Below are 23,317 nucleotides of genomic sequence, written 5' to 3' on the forward strand. Positions count from 1 at the left end.
AATTGTTTTTTAAAAAAAATGATATTTTTGTTATAATTTTAAATTTTAACTCTTCAAATGATACATTTAACGGTGAAAATCAATTAAATCTCTGAACTTTTGTTTGAAAATCAAGTTCCTTCAGTGGCGGATCTATGAAGGGTTGTGGGGGTGCCACGCCACCCCCGAACTTCGACGGAAACTCTATATATACATAGGTATATATATATATATATAATATTTATATAAATATAAAGCGTGCCACCCACAGAACAAAATTGGCTTGTGGTGCCACGGTAGGAGGACAACTTTAGAAGGTTGATGTTGCGGGTTCGAATCCTATTTGGCACCCACAAACTCTAAATCCTGGATCCGCCACTGAGTTCCGTCCTTTATGCAAAATGTATTTTACACTTGTCATATACATATTATTCTTTAACTTTTATATTTGTAGATTTTTATTTAAGTTATAAGTATAATAATTCTTTTCTAGGTTTAATGTAAAATCTAATGTTATTTTATATGATTGTTATTTAATACTAAGTACATTCATATAGGGACTGTTTGGTAGTTGGTTAGAAACTTAGAATTATAAGGATATTAGTAAGGTAGAGATTAGTTAAGAGTAAAAATTAATGTAATATTTTATGCATGTATTAGTTATGTAGAGATAAGTTTTTTTTATTTTTCATCCGATGTCCGATATCCATATTAAATCCCGATTAAATTCGAATTAGCACCGAAAAGCTCCAAATTAAGGAATAAAACGTTCCTTAACAAAATGCGACTCCGTATCTGATATAACAATATAATAAAGTAACGTCTGAATGGCTAGTGGATAGCTTTGTTACTCCTCCTGTGTGAGCATTGTTTGTCAATACATCAAATATACTCCCAATATTTAATTTTAATTTATGCACGTTCCTTTATTAATTAAAAATGTATATATATATTCGTTGAAGTTGGAAGGCAAGCTGCCATCAAAATCAAAGTCAATTTCCTAAATGTTCACCCAAGTTTAGAAAATTGCCTTGAAATATCATTTATGTTTCATTTAGGACCAAAATATCACTCAACTATTCCTATTTTTCTCCAAATATACTTGACACTTCAAAAACCCCACTCTCTCCTAGTTGGCATGACATGTCATTAAAGTTTTTTTTTAATAATAGACTAATTTGATTCATTAAACCCATATAACTAAAATAATGATCATATTATTATTATTATTTAAAATATTAGTTTATTAAGAATAAATCTTCATACTTAAGAATTTTTATTATAATTAAACTTTTTATTTTTTTATGTTATGAAGAATAGGTTTTTAAAACGTACTATAATATTATCAATTTTGAATACTTATAAACATATACATTCAAAAAAAAAAATTGATATACATATCACTCATGAATGCTAACTTACGTCAATTAATCATAAATTTTACAATGAATCAATAATATTAAATGTCAATTAACTATTATAATAAAATTAATTGTGTATTTTAAAATTCATGCTTACAATATTTTTTTCTTGAAAAAAAATAGAAAGTGAATAATATTATTANATATCATTTATGTTTCATTTATAATCAAAATATCACTCAATTATTCCTATTTTTCTCCAAATATACTTGACACTTCAAAAACCTCACTCTCTCCTAGTTGGCATGACATGTCATTGAAGTCTTTTTTTAATAATAGACTAATTTGATTCATTAAACCCATATAACTAAAATAATGATCATATTAGTATTATTTTTTAAAATATTAGTTTATTAAGAATAAATCTTCATACTTAAGAATTTTTATTATAATTAAACTTTTTATTTTTTTATGTTATGAAGAATAGGTTTTTAAAACGTACTATAATATTATCAATTTTGAATACTTATAAACATATACATTCAAAAAAAAAAATTGATATACATATCACTCATGAATGCTAACTTACGTCAATTAATCATAAATTTTACAATGAATCAATAATATTAAATGTCAATTAACTATTATAATAAAATTAATTGTGTATTTTAAAATTCATGCTTACAATATTTTTTTCTTGAAAAAAAATAGAAAGTGAATAATATTATTACTTTTTTATATCCAAAAATAAATAAATACTAAACATCTCAAAAATCTCCTTCTATTCTAGTTGATATGTCATGTTATTAAATCATCATTTTAAAAAATAATATACCTATTTAATTCATCAAACTTATGTCTCTACAAGGCAAATATATAAATTACATGAGAATTTATGAAGATTATAAAAAAAATTAAAAAAATTAATTCCTTTATACTTTTTACCAAACAAAATACAATGAAATAAACTGTGTGTAATTATTACTTGGTAATTTTAAAAATCCCTAAATAAATTATTTGAAAATTTTAAGAAATTTTTTTATAAAAGTATTCAAATAAATTTGTAAGGTTGACAAAAAAGTTGTTAAGAAAGAGAAAATTATTATTTAATTTAACTTTTTATTCTTATTCTTGCTATATTATATTATATTTTAACTTATCATACAATTAAACATCAATATTTATTCTCATCTCATCCCAAATTCATGAAATACAAGTAATAATTAATTACATTGCCTATTTTAATTCAATAATATACATATTATATGAGATTAATATACTGATAAATAAAAATAAAAATTTTATTTTCTAATATAAATATTATTCACTTTTTATTTTCTTTTCAAAAAAAGATCTTGTAAGCATGGATTTTAAAGTATCCAATTAATTATTTTTAATAGTTAATTGACCTATAATATTATTGATCCATTATATAATATATGATTAATTGATGTAAGTTGACATTTATGAGTGATTTATATATTAATATTTTTTTGAATATATGTGTTTATAAGTATTCAAAATTGATAACATTATAGTAAGTTTTAAAAAGCAATTCTTCATAGCATACAAAATTAAAAAATTAATTATGATAAAAGATTCTTAAGCATGAAAATTTGTTCTTAATAAATAATATATACTTTTTAGAAAATAATAAGATCATTATTTAAGTTAAATGAGTTTGATGAATTAAATAAGTCTATTCTTAAAAAAAAAAGCTTCAATGACATGACATGCCAACTAGGAGAGAGTAAGGTTTTTAAAGTGTCAAGTATATTTGGAGGAAAATAAGAATAGTTAAGTTGATATTTTGATCTTAAATGAAACATAAATGATATTTCAAGGCAATTCCCTAAATGGTTATCCCTAAACTTGGGTGACCATTTAGGGAATTGACTCCCAAAATCATTATGCCCTACATGTAATATATATATATATATATATTCTCCGTACAAAATTCCAGTATGGTACCTAACTTCTCGCTCCATCTACTTCTAATTTTTATGGTTTTCTTTTTGGAAAATTGTATGAAATAACAAACTATTAATTCAAATTAAATGTTATAGTCATAGTTTATTTTATTTGTAATTTGCAACAAACATCCCATTTTTTTGTCATCTGATTCGATATACAATTAGTCATTTTTTATATACAATTAGCCATTTTATACATTTCGGTATAAAATGTATAAAATGCATTTGTGTTTGTATAAAACAAGAGAAAAGTGTATATACAAATACATATATTTTCGTCATATACACTTATAATTATACAAATACAGATCTTATTATACAAATTACAATGTATAAATGAGTTTATACAAAACTGAACTATTTGTATAAAATTGGATGTATACATCGAATTATACAAATGAAAAGTTACATAACAAACATAAAATTTGTTATGGAGCGCAATTATGCAAATTATAAGTATAACATACAAATATGATTTTTATGTTTGCTATATGTGAAAATTGTGCTTTCTTTTTTAGGATCAAACTATAATAATTTTGACTAACCTTTTATGGTATATCTTTTCACCATATAAATATCAAACTATTGCAATTTATAGTACTTTTTATATAATTTTTAATATCTAAATTTTTTGTTTTAAAATATCAAATTAATAAAATTTAATTTAATTTTAAAAATTACTAAAATTAAAAGTGGACAGAGTGAATATTGGGGGGAAAAAGGCAAGTATTAAAATTAGGAAACAAATTTGATACTACCAAAACTAAATGGGGATGCAAAAGCCCGCTATAAATTTCTTTCTTTTTGTCCTATTTTCTCTTTTCCTTTTCAATTCTTGTTTTTAATTGAAAGTGATCAGAAGCTATGAGCAATATAGCCATTAGCAGAATTAAAAGATTCTCCATTAAAGTAATCTTGAATTTCATTGTCTGATATAGGGGTGGCAGAATATGGGTATTCACTCATATTTATTCATTTTAAATGAGTTGGGTATTCAACTCATTTAACAATGGATAAAAAGGAATAATATCAATATTATCCATTTAAAAGTGATAGTTAAATGAATAAAAGATGTTCATTTATACAAAAAAAAAAAGTGATAAAGGATAGGGTAGTAAGAAAGTTTTTTTTTTTTAAAAAAATGAAAATTCTACAATAAAAAAAGACGTCTTTTTACATTTTTTTATAGTGGGTGTGGGGGGTGGTAGGGGGTACGGGGGTAGGGATAAAAAAAAATTAAAAAAGTTTTAATGGGAAAAGTTTAAAATTTTGTTATCTTTTTTTTTGGGGGATGGGGTGTAGAGGGGGTGTGGGGTGGGGGGCTGGTAGGGGGTAGGGTGGTAAAGTTTTTTTAATTTTTTAAAAAATTTTGTTAATTTTTTTTGGGGATGGGGGTTGGTAGGGGTGGGACTGGTAGGGGGTGGGGGTGTAGGGCGGTAGGATGGTAAAAAAAATAATTTTTTTTATAAAACGAATTGATTTTTTTTACAAATTGTTTTTTACTGTTTTTTTTTTTGGAATAGAGTGGGGGGAGGGGCGGGGGCGCTAGTAGGGGGAGGGAGGTTGGGGGATAGAAAACACTTTTAATTTTATTTTTTTTATATTCTTTTTACATTTTTTTGGGATAGGGGTGGGGGGCTGATAGGGGGTGGAGTTAAGTAATAAAAAAAACTTTAATGTTTTTTTTGTTTTTAGAACTTTTAACAATATTTCTATTATAATATTAATAAATATGAATATTCATATTATCCATTGGATAATTCATTTTTACCCATTTAAAACGTTAATCGTGCCAAGTACTTTATTCATTTTTATTTAAGAAAACTTTGATCTTTGTTGTTCAGATGATTTTCTAAGTTACTTGCTTTTATGAAGATGAGTACACATTTTGTACACGGGGTTTGATTTTAGCTTAGGCTGGCATTTTCAAATTAAATTACTGGCCACGTGGCATTTGAATTTGTGGATGATATGGCATGAAAAGTTAATGACATGGCATGAAAGTGATGGTAGCTTTTGCCTTTTCGGTGGACGGTTACAAGAGGAATAACGTAATGTCTCATAGGGGTAATTTTGGAATTTCCCAGAAACATTAGAGAAGACTGGGGACAGTTGGCAGTCAAATAGTTCATCCTGTCGCTTGGAAGACAAGAGGACCAAAACTATATATTATAATTTATACCTAACTCTTTTGTCCTTTCATATTCCTTTTTATCAAATTACTCTCTCTCTATAATTACTTTTCTACTTTTGAATTAACACATCTATTAAAAAAATAATTAATGACATAATGAGTTTATTATTTTATCTCTATTAATTATGAAATGGATGAAAAATTTTACATTTTTCAAAGTAATTACTCATTAAATTGAGGATATAATAGATAAAAAAAATTGTCATTTCTTGATTTGTCAAAATGAACAAGTAATTAGGGACAACTATAAAAGAAAAAATAGACAAATAAATAGGGACAGAGGGAGTATTATTTACTCCTCCATTTTTTATTTCTTCACGGGATTAAAAATACGGAAAATATATATGACAGGACACTTTTTTGGCACTTAATGACAGGATCTTACTTTTTCAGGGTGAGGTCGTAATTTCATAGAAATAGGAAGGGTGATAGGGTAAATTCATTTTTTTGTTGTACCCAAAGTACCCTCTAATGTAAAATTACTAAAAGAAAAGTCTTAAACCACTAAATGGTTTCAAGAAATTACACCGTTCAAGAATTTTTTCCTTCCCAATAAAAAACACTGCCCAAGAAGCATTTATTGTAGTTTATTATTCCAATTTTTTTTTATCTTTCATTGTTATTTATTCTTCCATTCTTCTTCCTTTTTAATATCACTTGTTTTTAAGGGGGGAAATAAGGTATATTCATTAATTTTTTAAAACATTCTTTAAAGTAATATTTATTAATTTATTTATTAATTAATACCTCTACAAAATAATAATAATAATAGTTTACAATTTCAATAATTATATTTCACGTTGCGAATAACACTACTAATTTATATGAAATTCAAAACATTTAATGAATCCATTATTTTCTAGTTAAATTATTTTTTTATATAATATTACCTTAAGAGTATTAATTGTAGGGACAAAGTGAGAAATTTTTTTTAACTAATTTTATTTTAATTTAATGAATAAACAAGTAATTTAATATATATATATAAAACTAACTAACACAACTAATATGGTATGGAGAAAGTATTGAATTGCGACGTAAAAGAAATTTGAGAGAAAATTCCTTAGATAATCATCCATGTTTGGAAATTTGTCTTGTAATCATTTTTGTTTCTTTTAGGACCACAATATTACTGAGTTATTCCTATTTTCCTCAAAATATAAACCTCACTCCTAATGAAATGTCATGTCATGTTATTATTATTTTTAACAATAAAATAAATACATTTACCTCGCTCTTGAATTTTATAAAAAGTAACAAAATTTAAAATTAACTAATATTTATTATTTATATGTAAATATTTTAAAAGGTTATTATTTTACGTAGTTGAGTACATTAATTCAATATTGTTAGTACAGTTTTTTTGTTCTGATATAAAAAATAATATATATATATATATATATATATATAAGATGATGTGACACCTCTCTAAGGCCACCATTCATATTTTTTTTTGTCCTTTATTTTTGATATTTTTCTTTATTTTTTCATATTTTCATAGCTAAAGTAGAATAATTGAATGTAATTAAGAAAGGATAATGCATAATTGGAATTTGGAGTGACTTCTCAATTCTTCATTAATAAATATAATAATTAATATAATAACTTATACACAATAAATTAGTATGATTGTTAAAAAAAATTCAATTTCATTTTTTTTATTCAATTTTTTGACATTTTTCTTATTTTTTTCTATTTGTATAATTTATTAGAAAATCTAAAACTATTTCTTGAGATTCATTCAAACAACAAAGGTTTATATCCATTTTCATGAAATAGTTCTCACATAACTATAGACATTAAGCAACTATTTCCTCACTTCTTTATTTTGTTTTTATTCCTCCTTTATTTGCCTTATTAAAAGTCTTACATTCACAACTCATTTATTTCATATTCACTCTTAATAATATTCATAACTCATACTTTTCATATTCATAACTCCTAAATATTTAATTTAAAATTTAAAACACCTTATGGTATTCCATCATTTTATCTTTTTAAATATGATCATTCTATTATTTCATATTTGAAGTATATATATATATATTTCATGTGGTATTATATTTATGTTTTTTGAAGAATAAAATTTTTCAATGAAGACCGCCTTGTGAAATGAATACCAATAACGATAAGGGTTCGAAGAATTATAAATTGATGAATCGATTTATTGAATTCATATATATATATATATATATATATTTATAATGGAAGTTGTAAAAATGATGCTTGTATTGTATTACTTCCTCCTTTATTTGTTTATTTATTGTATATTTTCTTGATATCTTTTTAGCTTGATTTTTACATTATTCATGTAATTGTTGTTATTAAGAGTATGTATAAGGTAGTTAAATTTATGCTCAAGTTATTTGACATTTTTTTCGTCGAAAATTTCTTTGTGCCCTTTTTCTTATTATAAAATGACAAATATAACTTCTAATATTTTAAGTTTTTCTAATTTAATATATTTATAAATAATAACTACTCATAACTCATACCCTTTAATTTTAGTCTTGATAATTTCATAACTTACGAGTATAGTTTAAATTATTTTTTCTTTTTTGATATAATTATTTTTTAATTTGACATGATGGGAATATAAATATCATAAATACCATACATAAACAATATCATATTAACAATTATTCATATTTTTTGTGTTTTAGATTATTATAATTAAATAATTTATTTTGAATTGATTTATTGAATTCATATTTATTTGATAATGAAAAATGTAAAAGTGATGCTTGTATTGTATTACTTTCTCCTTTATTTATTTATTTATTGTATGTTTTCTCGAAGGAAGACTTAGAAGAATATTTTTTGAAGCACCGTTAGGAATTACTTTTACTAGAGAATTTGTTTTTATTTTGACTTGTAATATATAGTAACTTAAGTACACATATTGACAACATTACTCATTTAGTCCTCTATGATCCTACTTTTTATTGTAAAACATAATTAATATAACTATCTTATTTCAATCAAAAAAATTATGAGAATAAGTTATATCTTATTTTTCTCTCAAAGAAAATTAAAGATGAAATAAATTATTATATGACATCATTGCTTATGCTTATGCATATATAACAATTTGTTTTTGTCGCTGTTCTTTTCTTGCTTGAAATGTATTTAGAAGTTTTATTTTTATTTTCTATTACTTTGTGAATATAATAATGTAAATTATTATTTTTTATGCCTTAGCTACATAATTATAAAAATCTATGCCTCTATAATATTTAATTGTGGTCTTTGATGAGATTGTAACATGACACATCTTTTATGCAATCAATTTATTTATCCTTTTTCTTATTTCTGTGATTTTTACCCATTATATTTTTCAATCATTTATTTATTTTTACAAATAAAATTAATGCACAACGATTAATGTACTTAATGTCATAATAATATTATATATTAAAGTTATGATAACTCATGTCTCTTATCTTCTATATAACTTCTATTCTTAAATGTTATTGATAACTCCTATTTGTTTCATTGTTATAATTTTTAAAACATTTCTTTAATATATAACTAGTAAACAAATGTGATGAAAAAGACGTAATGTGGAAGTTCAAAAAAAAATTAGTATCAAAATTGGTGTTATCATAAACAATCGAGTACTCAAAAGATAGATAAAATTTAAACAAAAAATGTATTGTTTTCAACTTAATACATAGATTCTTGTTTCAAAATATGACCTCTAAATTGTTTGTTCTACCATATGCATAATAAAGTCTATTTAGCATATTGAAAAAACATATCATGTTTCATATGAAGGCAAAAATTTACATTGTCTTTTATGTCACTGGCTTGAATATAAATATTCCATACTACTTCATTATAATTAAAAATTAGCAGTGCATAGAATTATTTTTTATAAATGATAAAATAAATTAATTTATTAATTTTCATAACAACTGCGCGAAGCACGAATAGTTTCACTAGTATATATATGAAAGAACAAAATGAAAAATATTTTTTAAAAATACAATTTTTAATTTTTTTTGGGGGGTGGGGGTGGGGGTAGGTGGTTGGGGTAAGTGTGGACTAAAGAAAATGAAAATTTAATTATTTTTTTCAAAAATAAATTTAAATTTTTTTGTGAAAAGAGGGGCCGGGACAGTCAGGAGTTGAGCGGGGTAAAAAATAGAAAAAATCTAACTTTAAACTGTTTTTCGAAAAATAAAATTTTATGTTGTTAATTTTTTTTTTGTTGGGGGGGAGGGGCTAGTTTGGGTGTAGTAACAAAATAAATTATTATTTTTTTTGAATGGGGAGGGTCGGAGTACGGAGTGAGGTAAGGAAAAAATTATTAGTTGAGGAAAATAAGTTTATTTGAGAAATATTTTCTAAAATATTTAAGTCAATCAAATATAAGAAAATTAAAAAACATTTTCTAGAATGAGAGATAAAATGAATTAAGTAAAAAAGAAAGTAAAGATATTGGAAGAGTAAAGTAAATGAAATAAAATGAGTAAAATAAATAAAAAAGAAAAATCAAAGGTGACTTTGTTTTTTGAAAGGAAATTTAAATGGTTTTGGAGTCAAAGAGCCAAAAGGCTATTTCTATCATTTCGCAATGTCATGCCAGATCGTGACAAAAAAGTGTTGTGCCATTTAGTTTTACTCTTTATTTATTCGTTGAAGTTGGTAGGGAAGCTGCGATCAAAATCATTAGGCCCCCACTTGTAATATTCTCCGTACAAAATTCTATTACGGTGCCTAACTATTGGGAACAGAAATGTAAGTAGTAAAATTTGGTACTACCAAAACTAAATTTTTTTATTTTTGTCCTTCACAATTCTTGTATTTAATGGAAAGTGATCAGAAGCTATTAGCAAAATCAGAAGATTCTCCGTTGAAACTCATCATCAATTGATCCCAGAATTGTTCTTCTGTATTAGTTCCCTGTTGTTGTTGTTGTTGCACTTGCAGGGGTGTAGTAATATTGTTGTGTTGTTGAATTGATGTATAATCTGTAAATGAGAAATTAAGCTTAGCTCTTGGACCTCTAAATTCAATAGCTGCTCTGTCATAAGCTCTAGCTGCATCCTCTGCTGTAGTAAATGTTCCAAGCCATACTCTGGCTGCTCTTCTTGGATCTCTAATTTCCGCAACCCATTTTCCCCATGGTCTCTGTCTTACTCCTCTGTAATTCTTCTTCTTCTTCTTCTTCTTCTTCATCATCTTTGCAACATTAATCTTTGATGTCTTGTTGTTGTTATCGCCAACAGCAGTTCCAAAATAGTTGCAGCCTAAACAACCATTTATTTTGCAGAATTGACAACGCTCTGGTTCTGCCGGTACATGAAACAGGGGCGGCTCAATAGAATAGTAGGACATGCTCGTACAAGGTAATGAAATTGTGGCACTGGCGGAAGTATGAGTAGTACCTGTAATCACATTGGTTAAAGCAGCAACGTCGATGATTGAAAACTCTTGTTCATCACTAAATTTGGCTTGTTTGTTCATTGAAGCTGTTTGTTCTTGATTATGTCTCTTGGTTGACCTCTGCATCGTTGAAATTTGAAAGAAAAAAGCAGAGAAAACTTTGGTCTTTGTTGTTCAGATGAGTTATTTGCTTTTATATACGAAAACACTGAAGATGATGAATACACTTATTTTACACGGGTTTGATTTTAGCTTAGCTGGCATATTCAAATTAAATCAACTAATTTTGTGTGCACGTGGGATTTGGATTTGTGGATGATGTGGCATGAAAAGGTGATGACACGGCAGGAAAGAGAGTGTTCACACTCTGATTGTTGTTCCTATTGCCTTTTTGACGGTTATGAAAGGAATGACGTAATGTCATATAGGGGTAATTTTGGAATTTGGCTGAGACCATTAGAGAAAAAACTGGGGGACAAGTTGGCAGTCAAATAGGTCATCCTGTCGCTTGGAAGACAAGAGGACCAAAACTATATGCACGGGAGATTTCATGGGTCAATTTTGATCGGTTATTGTTCATATTTAAAATCAAATTAAGTCAATTGATTTTGAAATTATTAATATTAAGTCAAATGAAAATATATATTTATCACTTTGTTGTTATTGGTTTCGATTCAATTTGGTTATTCGTTATTAATCATATACAAATATAAAAGAAATGATTCATTCAAAAGAAAAAAAATATAATAATTCATTCAAAAAGAAAAATAGCTAGAACGATTGACACCACATAACTCTCGATCTTTGGATTTACTCTGAATAAAGATTTAAAATTTGTGTCTAATTAACCTCATGTTCATCGTCTATGTACTTGGTGCAAGCTTTTCAATAACTAATTAACTATTTCTTTCGTTATTATTTATTTGTTTATTTGATTTGAATTTTGTGATCTTGAACATATTAAGTAGAAATTGAAATTAAAAAGCTTACAACAAAGAAAAGATTTTTTTTTAAAAAAAACTAAAAAGGAAAATGAAACGAATAAATTGAAAGAAAAAGAGTATTTTTTTTCCAATTAATGTTGTATTCATTCATACGATTCACCCTACTATTATTATAGAACTATTTTTATTCATATTTACTTGTTTATATTTGACTAAGTACATCTTTCACGAAGCAATAAATAAAAGTGTTCTTTTATTAATCAACCCTATTCGTTATCAAAACTGTCTCAACAAGTTTGGGGGCCTAAAACCAAACTTCATAGTAATGCTTTTTTTCTTCTTCTAGTTATCGTATATAAATTGAATAGCTATAACATATTCAATGTAATCTTACAAGCAAAGTCTCGAGAAGGTAGGATATATGCAAACCTTATGAAGTAAGAACAACAATGAAATTTTTTAATGAAAAAAATAATATAATATAAAGTTAGAATAATAAAACCTTGTTTGCAACACATTTTAAAGTGACAAAAAATAAAGTACAATCACAAAAAAAATAAATGAAGAAACATGAAAATTTTATTGATAAATCAATAGTGCGTACTTGTTCTTCTCTTGATTCTTCTCTCATAAGATTTATCCATGATTTCATGATTCGAGGGCCGTTAGTGGCGTATCTCTCGAACTAAGATGATTTGAATTTGATTTCTTTATGATTTCAAGACTACTTTTAAAATATTCTTTCAATTTTACCCTTCACTAGTTAGTATTGAGTATTGAAATTAGTTATTAATTAATGTTTAGTTATTTTAATCATAAATTTGATAATAATTAATAAGGGTGAAAATGGAAAGTTATACCTAATTTATGTCTTAATCTTATTTTCTTAAAGGGTATGAAACACCTCAATAATTCAATTAATTTGAAATGGAGGGAGTATAATCTTGTCTAAGAATTTTCTTTTTCTTTTTTTCATTTTTTTTTACAATTTCTCTATTTTTATTGTAGAATAATAAATATGTCAATTAACTATTCATTTATATTCTTTAATATAAAATTTAATGATCATTATTTTCATAACTTCCATGATTTTATTATCATAATCTCTAAATAATTTAGTCATATTCTTGACATTATTTGTTATTCATATTATAGTTCTACAAATAAAAACATTGTAAGACTTTGGACAAATGATCACATTAGCTTTTTTAATTGTTATGTTTCCAATACTTAAATTATTCATTCTTTAATTTGACTGGAAGAATAAAATGAAAGATATTGAATAGTGATCGGCTTGTGAATATGGATGTCGACAAGAGTTCGAAATATTGTGTATTGATTTCATATTTTTTCTTTTTAATTTTAATGATTGAAATTGTAAGCAGGGTAAAAAAAATGTTGCATTTTTTTAGTTCTCTTTATGATTTCTCTTTATTTATTATTGTAAGTTTAATTATACTTTTTTTTGGTTCAAAAGAGTAACTTATGATTTTGTTGAAAATCATGTAACTACTAAGTACTAACCAAATGTTTTCTCTATAAAATCAATTATATGTCTGTATAAATATATAATGACATCTTATTATTTTTTATGAACTTACTATTTTTACTTAATACAAAATATTTTATTATTTAATAGACTTTAGAATATTTAATGAAATTTATATTATTATGCATAAATAAAACACGAGGATAAGTAGGTATATGAATGAACAAAAAGTTGATAAAAGTAGTCTATATAGTTTTGGAGGTTTTTGCCTCGAAGCGACAGAATGATCTATTTGACTGCCAAAACTGTCCCCTAAATTCCACTTCTTTCTTTGTGTAATGTGTAAGGTAAGACATTACGTCATTCCTCTTATAACCGTCCTTTGCTCAAAAAAGCGAAAAGATGTCCACGAAAGTGACATTCACCGTCAACTATTACCTACAAAAAATCAAAATCCCACGTGCATATAAAATCAATTAATTTAATTTGAAGATGCCAGCTAAGCTAAAATCAAACCCCGTGTTTGTTGAGTGTACTCATCTTCATTTCTCAACTATATAACTTACTTATTTAGAAAAAAGCAACCATCTGAACACCAAAGACCAAAATTTTCAAATATGCAGAGGTCAACAAAACTTACTGATGAACAAGAGTTTTCAATCATGGTTAATGCTTTAACCAATGTGATTACAGGTACTACTACCCATACTTCTCCTGTCATGGATGTCAGTGCCAGTGCCGCAATTTCATTACCTTGTACGAGCATGTCCTATTCTATTGAGCCGCCCCTGTTTCATGTACCGGCAGAACCAGAGCGTTGTCAATTCTGCAAAATAAATGGTTGTTTAGGTTGCAATTATTTTGCAACCTCATCAGCTGGTAACAACAACAAGGCTTTAAAGATTGTTGCGAAGAAGAAAAAGAAGAATTACAGAGGAGTGAGACAGAGACCATGGGGAAAATGGGCTGCGGAAATTAGAGATCCAAGAAGAGCAGCCAGAGTATGGCTTGGAACATTTACTACAGCAGAGGATGCAGCTAGAGCTTATGACAGAGCAGCTATTGAATTTAGAGGTCCAAGAGCCAAGCTTAATTTCTCATTTGCAGATTACACATCAATTCAACAACACAACAATAATACTAATACTACACCCCTGCAAGTGCAACAACAATCACCGCCCTCGCAGTTACAACAGGGAATGAACACAGAAGAAGAAGAAGAGTTCTGGGATGAATTGATGAATTCAGACAATGAAATTCAACATTACTTTAATAGAGAATCATCTGATTCTGCTAATGCCTATATTGCTCATAGCTTCTGATCATTTCCTATTTTACGCATATTGCATCCCCATTTAGTTTTGATACTATCAAATTAAATTTGTTTTTCAATCAAGATTGTATCATAAATACTTAGGCACATAATATTACATGTGGGGCCTGAGAAACCTGAGGGAGAAATCACCTGATGGCAGCTTGCCTACCAACTTTTCAACGAATATATATACATACATTTTTAATTAATAAAGGAAAAGTTAAATATTGGGAGTATGTATATAATTTTATGTATATTGACAAACAATGTTCACACCAGGAGAAGTAACAACCTTATTCTCTGCCATTCGGACCTTACTTTATTATACTAATTTATCAATTTCACTAGTATTTAGGATTTGGATGACTTGGAATTTTTACAAGGCATACAATATCACATGCACTATTTTAAAAGCCAGATACAGTTACTCAAATGTTAATAATGTAAGAATTAGTTATGAATGAATTTATGTATTTTCAAGTAACATAAGAGATATGTAAGAGTGATAAAGTTTACTCATGGAAATATGATTCATCTAATCTATTCAAAGAACTTTTTAACACTTGTAAATTCAGCACCAATGAAAATAAATGATACTTTCTTCATTTTAATTTGTCATTTGATGTTCACTTCATATGAAAAATTAATAATAAATATATTATTTTAAAAAAATATTATTCCCTCCGTCCCTATTTAGTTGTCCATATTTCCTTTTTTAGTTGTCCCTATTTAGTTGTCCATATTTCCTTTTTTAGTTGTCCCTATTTAGTTGTCTATTTTGACAAATCAAGAAAGGATAACAAATTTTTTCCTATTATACCCTTATTTACACTTCTTGAAAATTGTAAAAGTGTATGTTGTTTCCCTCCAATTTATTTCACTTGAATTCAAAAAAGTGGTTGTAATTTTGAAGTGAAAAGTTGTCATAAGGGTAAAATTGTAATTTCACTGTGCTAATCATTATTGCCTTAATCTGTGTGCCATTTCTAAAGTGGACAACTAAAAAGGGACGGAGGGAGTAAAACAGAGAGGGTAGCTGTGAGTCAATAAAATGGATAGAGCAAAGTTAAGTCAACTCGGTATTGTTGACCCCTACGACGTGTACGGATTGATTTCCAGGCAGGCTTATGTTGTGTATTGTTTTGTCTTTTCTTAGACCCACATAGTATTCAACTTTTCAACTTTAATACTCCTTTCTTTCTAATGAAGAAAATATTAAATGTTTATTTGGAAAGTTACTGTGATAATTTGTTTTAGTGTAATTGAACCTAATTATAATATATAACACATTTAATTGGTTATGTAATTATTTAATTAGTAGGTAATTAATTGTACTTGATAGGGGTAGTTATATTTTTTAATTCTCATGAAAATTGTGAATTGCTGATAATTATGTGGTGTAATTATAAATTGTTTAGTTTTTCATTTCTTTTTTCTATTACTACTATTTTATTTATTTATTTATTTTAAATTCCTTTTTATTATTCTAATATTTTTTTAAATATTTTTTTTATATTATTTACATTTCATTTCTTTCGCATTCTCAATCTTTACTTTATGTGATTTCATGCCATTTTTTCGTATTATCTATTGTTGTAATTCTATGTTTATTTTTTTCATTAAAATATTTTTGTTAGTATTCTAATTTTTCAATTAAGATGAAAGTCATTGTTTATTTTCTTTTCTTTGAAATCATATTTATGTATGTTATATTGATATTTGACATAAGAATATTATATTAAATTTTTTGTTTTGAATTTAGGACTTATGTTATATTTTTAATTTCATTTATTTTAATAGTATTGACTTGAAATTTCACATTACAAGTCATTTATTTTTTAATTAGACAGGACATATTATATTATATGTCCAAAGTAATTCTCCAAAAAAGGGCTTGAAATGTATATATATCCTACTACCAATATACTGTTAATTATTTAGCCTGTTCTTTAGAGTTGGGTAAAACACAATAAATATGGTAGCACATATGTTCATACTAGTTCGGTTCTAATCATTCTTTGTGACAGAGGAATATCTTTTAGTTAAAATTTAGGCTTAAGTCATACACGGCCTCTTAAAGTTGTCCGCATAATTGACTTAGACACTTTATCTTGCGCTTGTTCCAATTGAACACCTTCATTAGTTAAAAAGAAATATACATATTGAACACTGTGTGACAATCAACTAAAAATAGAGAGTGTGTGTCATACACTTGCGAATGATGTGAAATAGTAACAAATAAGAAAAAGACATGTGGCATTTCGTCCATAATAATAAGTAAAAAATAATAGAAAAACTATGTTTTTAACAAAAAGAAAAACTCTTCTTTACCTCATTTCTTCTTTGCCAGAACACCCCACCCAACCCACCCATCCACCCTGCGTCCATCCTTCTGCTTTCTTTACCGGAACACGCATAGAGCCGCCGCAACTAAAATCAACAATAATCATCTTCGTTCCACCCTTTTTTGTCTCAACGTATTCTTTTTTCCACTCATACATCTGCCCCTCTCGTTTATTTCGATATCCATCAACATTGTAGTTGTCATTTCTCTCAATCTCACTTTTTTTTCAATCATCAATTCAAATTCTCATATTTTTTTTTCTTCTTCTTCTATGTTGTGAGTTCTTTAGGATTTGAATTTTTTAACAATTTGAAAGAAAATAATTTTAGATTCGTATTAGTCTTACCGGAAAAAATGGAATTTCACCGGAATTATTTTTGACGCATTTCATTTTAGTTTTTGATAATATTAGTAAGTGTGGAATGCCGCTAGTAAAAATAATAATCAAGGAGTGTATGGTAAAGGGGTGTGGCGGGATCATGACAAAGAAATTTGGCCAGATTTTTAAAAAAATAATATGACATTGAAAAGTTTAATTGGGGATGACACAACCAATAATTTAACTAGCAAATTAAGTTTAGCAGATTCAGTTTTTCGTTTTAACAAAAAATGAAAAAAAAGATATAACTAAAATGAAGTGCAAGAGATTTTTGAGATGGAGTGAAGAAGATGACAGGTAAAGGGGTGTGGGGTGGGGTTGTTTCTTTTTCTTGAATAAGAGTTTTTTTTATAGTTATTTAGTTAATGTATGCAAGCGTGAAAAAAGTAACAAATTATCTTTAAAAAAATTAAAAAATGAAATAGGAACCTATTCACGCGCTCAACAGCAGTGAGGTACACTTATTTTGCCACGTAAGCACTTTGTGTTTAATAGGTATATGTTTTGAACAATTTAAGTGTTCAATAGGTACAAGTCCTAGTTGAGGTGTCTAAGTGAATTATGCGGACAACTTTAAGGGGCCGTCTATGACTTAAGCCTAAAATTTAAGACTAGGCACCGAATCGAAATGAGACCATCGGATCGGATCGAGATAGTTTGACTAGGTTATTGATCGGTATCGGGATAAACCGGATCAGAATTATCGGGATAAAAATTTGGTTCCATCCCATCTCACTATATACCAGAATAGAACTGGAATGGATCAGAACGAACATGAACGGTATCAGTACAATTCGATCTGATGCCCGTTAAATTAAATCTCTTTTTAAAGATCATACGACCATATTATTTGATGTATTTTTGATTTAATTCAAAATATCCTTGGATGAAACATGGATTCGAAGAGTAAGTAAAAGAGTATATAAATACTCCTATTATCTTACCTTATTTCCTTATTCCATTTTTTGATAAATTGATATGTTTAAAATTTTGAAATTAAAATATTATTATATATATATTTTTTAAACTTCAAATTAAATCAAAACTTAATATATAATTGGACCCACGGCTATGTCTATCAAAATTCCTTAATATAAAAGCACATAAATCCATTAGCTACAAACCATAACACCGCACATGGAAATTAAATATGTGGGCGCCATACAAAACAACATAAAACAACATACTTGTTATCCTTATCCTGTTTATTGCAACATTCTCATGCATATAAATAGAGATTTGTATACTTCAAATCACAACAACTATATTCTCAAGCATATACAAAAAAAAAGTTGATAGATATTTGAAAAATAAGAAATTAAGAAGAAGAAGAATGTCTGGACTAGTAGATGTGTGGACTAATGAGGTTCGAAACAAGAAAGGTAAGGATGAAGCTGAAGTACCAATTGAAACAAGAAAAGGAAGCAGTGAATTGATTCGTCAAAATTATGAAAAATGTGTCTCTTTATTGGGGAAATTCAATAAGTTACTTTGAAGCTTCCGTCTCAATGATTGTCGATTGTGTTAGCCCATGAACAACACATTTCTCTCTAATAGTGCTTCCTTTACTCATAATGATGTTGTAATAGGTTCCCCAATAACTTTGTGTACAAATACTTGCACTTAAATTCAAATTCTACAATGCAGTTTCTTTCGAAAATCCTACTTGTTTAGTTTTCTGCATAAGAAATACCCATCTCTTTGTTTTTACTTACTTCACTTTAAATTTTTTACATGTTGGGGTGTTAAAGAATTAACACACTATATTGATGTCCCTTAATTCAAACTTAGCAGAGTAGTCAGTTAGATATTTAGTTGATGATTAGTTAATGAGCTGTCAGAGTTAGTTACAACAAGTCAGTATAAATACACACATTAGCTAGATATTTTCATTCATTGTAGATTCATCAGTTGTATTGTATAACTGCTCTCCTAATCAATCTTTCTTCTTCTTCCCCTCAATAAACTTTCTTCTTCAATTTTACTTTCTGTTAATCAATTGATGTTACTGCAATGGAGATTAAGTGAAGTAACAAAGTTTTAGATAAAGTTTTCATGATATCAGAGCAAGAGGTTTCTAGTAATTGACTGGATTTAGGGATTTTCTCGCATATTGAAGAAGATCGAGAAATTTAGCTTTATTTTATCAATGGTGACCACATCAGCTGAAGTTATGGTTTCAAAATCACCATTCTCAGGGATGAAGATCACAGATCATAATCATCCGCTTCATTTGTCATCTGGAGATGTACCATGAGCAGTACAAATTGGAATTCAACTTGTAGGCACAGAGAATTATTCATTGTGGAGCAGAGCTATGCGATTAGCCTTATTGACTCGTAATAAGCTCAGATTTATCAATGGCAGTTTCGTGAAGGAAAATTTTGAGGTAGACCTGGACATCCAATGAGAGAGATGCAATGCCTTGGTCGTATCATGGATAACTAGTAATGTTAGCAAATCCTTACTGAATGGAATTTTGTTCAAATCTGATGCATGTTTGATTTGGAAGGATTTGAAAGAGAAATTTCACGAAATTAGTATGTCAAGAGTTTTTCAATTACATAAGGAGATAGTTTCTTTGACACAGGGAGTAATGTCTGTTTTTGCCTATTTCTCTAAATTGAAAGATCTGTGGGATGAATACGATTCCATTGTTGGTCCTCCTTTTTGTGACTTGATAAATCGAAGACATATGTAAAGCCAACATGAGAAACAAAGGTTATTACAATTTCTGATGTGATTGAATGATGGATATAGTCAGCCTAGGAGTCAAATTTTGATGATCATCTCCACACCAACACTTAATCAAGTATATACTATGATTATACAAGATGAAAGTCAGAAACACGGAAGTGGTAGTCATGGTGGAAGTGATGTTATAGAACCCACAACCTTATCCACTCAGGGAGGAGGTGGAGGTGGACATAAGCCACCTCAAGGACATAGAAGAGGATACATTGCAGTGTTCTGTGACTTTTGCAACATGAAGGGCCTTTTTAGAGAACAATGCTTCAAGCTGTTGACATGTGATTATCAGGCTTCTTTGCATCAGAATAACACAGGAATTCAACCACCACAACAATCATTGTTTACTCCTGAACAATACAACTAGCTCATTGGAATGATTAACAAGACCACTGTAAGTGAACCTAGTGCTAATCTGGCAGGTAATGCTCTTGTCTTACACACAACATTAGATAAACCTAAATGGATTATATATACAGGGGCTACTAATCATATGATTGGTAATCACAATATGTTGAAACATGGTTCATCAGTAGAAAATACTGGGATAATTTAGCTTCCCAATGGTGATTCAGCTGCAGTATCACAAGTAGGGGATTATCAGCTATCAGAAGGTGCTGTAATTAAGAATGTGTTATGTGTTCCAGAGTTTAAGTTCAATCTATTGTTAGTTTCCAAAATAACTAGAGAACTAAACTGTTGTGCACTATTTTTTCCTGAATTTTGTATGTTTCATGATCTCCTTACTGGGAAGGTGAGGGAGATTGGTAGAGAGGAAGATGGATTGTATGTACTTGATTCACATAGAGGAGGTGGTACATGAGGAGTCACGCAGTCTATGACAGTAAGAGAAAGTCCTGACATTGAGCTTTGGCATTAAAGGATGGGGCATGTGCCTTTGAATGTTTTGAAGAAAATAATCAGTATTAGTATTAGTTGCAATTCAACTTTAAGTCATTGTAATATTTGCCCTATGGCTAGGCAGATAAGACTACAATTTCCAGTTAGTATAAGTAGAGCAACATGTTTTTTTGACTTGTTGCATATGGATGTTTGGGGGCCTTATAAGGTACCTACATATGATGGAATGAGATTTTTTCTTACTTTGGTTGATGATCATACAAGGTGGACTTGGATTTACTTCATGCATTTGAAATCTGATGTCGTTACTATATTAAAAGATTTTATTATGATGGTATCAACTGAGTTTGGAAAAAAGATTAAGAATGTGAGATCAGACAATGGATTTAAGTTCTTTAATCATAATTGTGATACACTATTTAAGAATTTTGGGATTGTACATCAAAGTTTTTGCCCTTATACACCACAACAAAATGGTGTTGTAGAGATGAGACATAGACACATTTTAGAGACAGCCAGAGCAATTAGATTTCAAGGTCATTTGCCAATCAGATTTTTGGGACACTGTGTTGAGACTGCTGTAGATATCATTAATAGAGTTCATTCTGTTGTGTTGAATCAGAAATCTCCCTATGAAATGTTGTATGGGAAGAAGCCTCTATTGGATTATTTGAGAGTGATACGGTGTCAATGCTATGCCACAATGTTGCCTAAAGGAGATAAGTTTTCACCTAGAGCCTTGAAAACAATACTACTTGGATATGCAGTAACACAAAAATGATACAAGTTGTATGATCCTCAAGAGAAAAGGATCATAGTTAGCAGAGATGTAGTCTTCCATGAAAAGATCTTTCCTTTTCGGTCACCTGTTCCTACCAAGTAGTTTATTCCTCCTTCTGTTGACATGTTTGTATTGCAGGAAAAACTAACATCTGATTAAGAGGAAAGACCTGAAATTGTTGCAGTAGAAGCACCTGTCTCAACTGATTGTGTTTCTGAGACAGTTGAATGTTCTCACACATCACCACCTACTATTCAGAAAAGACCTGCACATGAGGATAATAATTCTTCTCTACCATGTCCTGCAGAACCATCAAGAAGATCTGGAAGATTAGTAAAGCCGCCTCTATGGCTCAAAGACTTTGTCCAACCTCTGAAACCTAAAATTACTGCTAATTCTTGTTTGTATCCTCTATCAGATGTCATCAGTTATGAACAACTCTCTAAGAGGTATCAAAGTTATCTTAGCCAGTTCTCAGTTCAAGTTGAGCCTCAAACATATCATGAAGCTGCTAAACATCCCAAGTGGTTGGAAGCAATGGAGTTAGAAATTAAACTTTTGGAGGATAATAAGACATGGACTATGGTGACTTTGCCTCTTGGGAAGAGAGCTATAGGTTGCAGGTGGGTCTATAAGATCAAGTATCAAGCCTCTGGAGAAGTGGAGAGATTTAAGGCTAGGTTTGTTGCTAAAGGTTATAACCAAAATGAAGAGTTAGATTATCAAGAAACATTCTCACCTGTGGTGAAAATGGTTGCAGTAAGGTCTGTCATAGCCTTAGCTGCTGCAAAAGGCTAGATAATACATCAAATGGATGTGTACAATGCTTTCTTATAAGGTGATCTCAATGAAGAAGTGTACATGACACTTCCCCAAGGTTTTGACAGGCATGAGAATTCAACCAAAATGTGTAAGCTACTTAAGTCACTCTATGGACTTAAGCAGGCTTCTAGACAATGGAACATTAAGCTGTCATCTGCTCTTGTGGAGTTTGGTTTTGCTCAAAGTCACCTAGACTATTCCCTATTTACTAAGAAGGCTGGGAACAATATGGTGATTGTGTTAGTGTATGTAGATGACTTACTTATCACAGGGACTGATATTCAATTGATTCAAGAAACAAAGTTGATGCTTCAATCCAGATTCAGAATAAAGGATCTAGGGGAACTTAGATTTTTTCTTGGAATTGAATTTGCCAGAAACAAAGATGGTATTGTGATGCATCAGAGAAAATACTCATTAGAACTCATTTCAGACTTAGGCTTGTTTGGTTCACAACCCTGTGGATCTCCTGTTGAACTGAATCACAAACTTACCTCAGTAGAATTTGATGAGCATATTGGATCAAATACTGATGTGCCTCTTAACGATCCAACTGTATACCAGAGGTTAGTTGGAAGATTGTTATATTTGACAGTCACACGACCAAATATTTCATTTGCAGTGCAAAATTTGAGTCAGTTTATGCATCAGCCAAAGCAATCCCATATGCAAACAGCTATAAGAGTGGTCAGATATATTAAACAGTCCCCTGGTCTTGGGATTTTTCTTTCAGCCA

At 28.6% G+C, this 23,317-nt stretch overlaps 2 protein-coding genes across 2 annotated transcripts; one reads left to right on the forward strand and one right to left on the reverse strand.

Annotated features, from left to right (window-relative positions):
• Nucleotides 1-4,168: 4,168 nt before the first annotated feature.
• Nucleotides 4,169-11,061, reverse strand: LOC125865893 (ethylene-responsive transcription factor ERF109-like). The gene is made up of 3 exons (XM_049546158.1): nt 10,373-11,061; nt 7,609-7,611; nt 4,169-4,242 (listed from the first exon to the last, which is right to left on the reverse strand). Exons 1-3 carry the CDS (start codon nt 11,022-11,024, stop codon nt 4,169-4,171), a joined length of 729 nt encoding a protein of 242 aa, XP_049402115.1. The 5' UTR covers nt 11,025-11,061.
• A 2,858-nt stretch (nt 11,062-13,919) lies between these two features.
• Nucleotides 13,920-14,835, forward strand: LOC125865889 (ethylene-responsive transcription factor ERF109-like). The gene has a single exon (XM_049546156.1). The coding sequence runs from the start codon at nt 13,949-13,951 to the stop codon at nt 14,651-14,653; it is 705 nt and encodes a 234-aa protein (XP_049402113.1). The 5' UTR covers nt 13,920-13,948; the 3' UTR covers nt 14,654-14,835.
• The last annotated feature ends 8,482 nt before the right edge of the window (nt 14,836-23,317 follow it).

This window comes from Solanum stenotomum, chromosome 5, assembly GCF_019186545.1.
Source record: "Solanum stenotomum isolate F172 chromosome 5, ASM1918654v1, whole genome shotgun sequence".
NCBI lineage: Eukaryota > Viridiplantae > Streptophyta > Magnoliopsida > Solanales > Solanaceae > Solanum > Solanum stenotomum.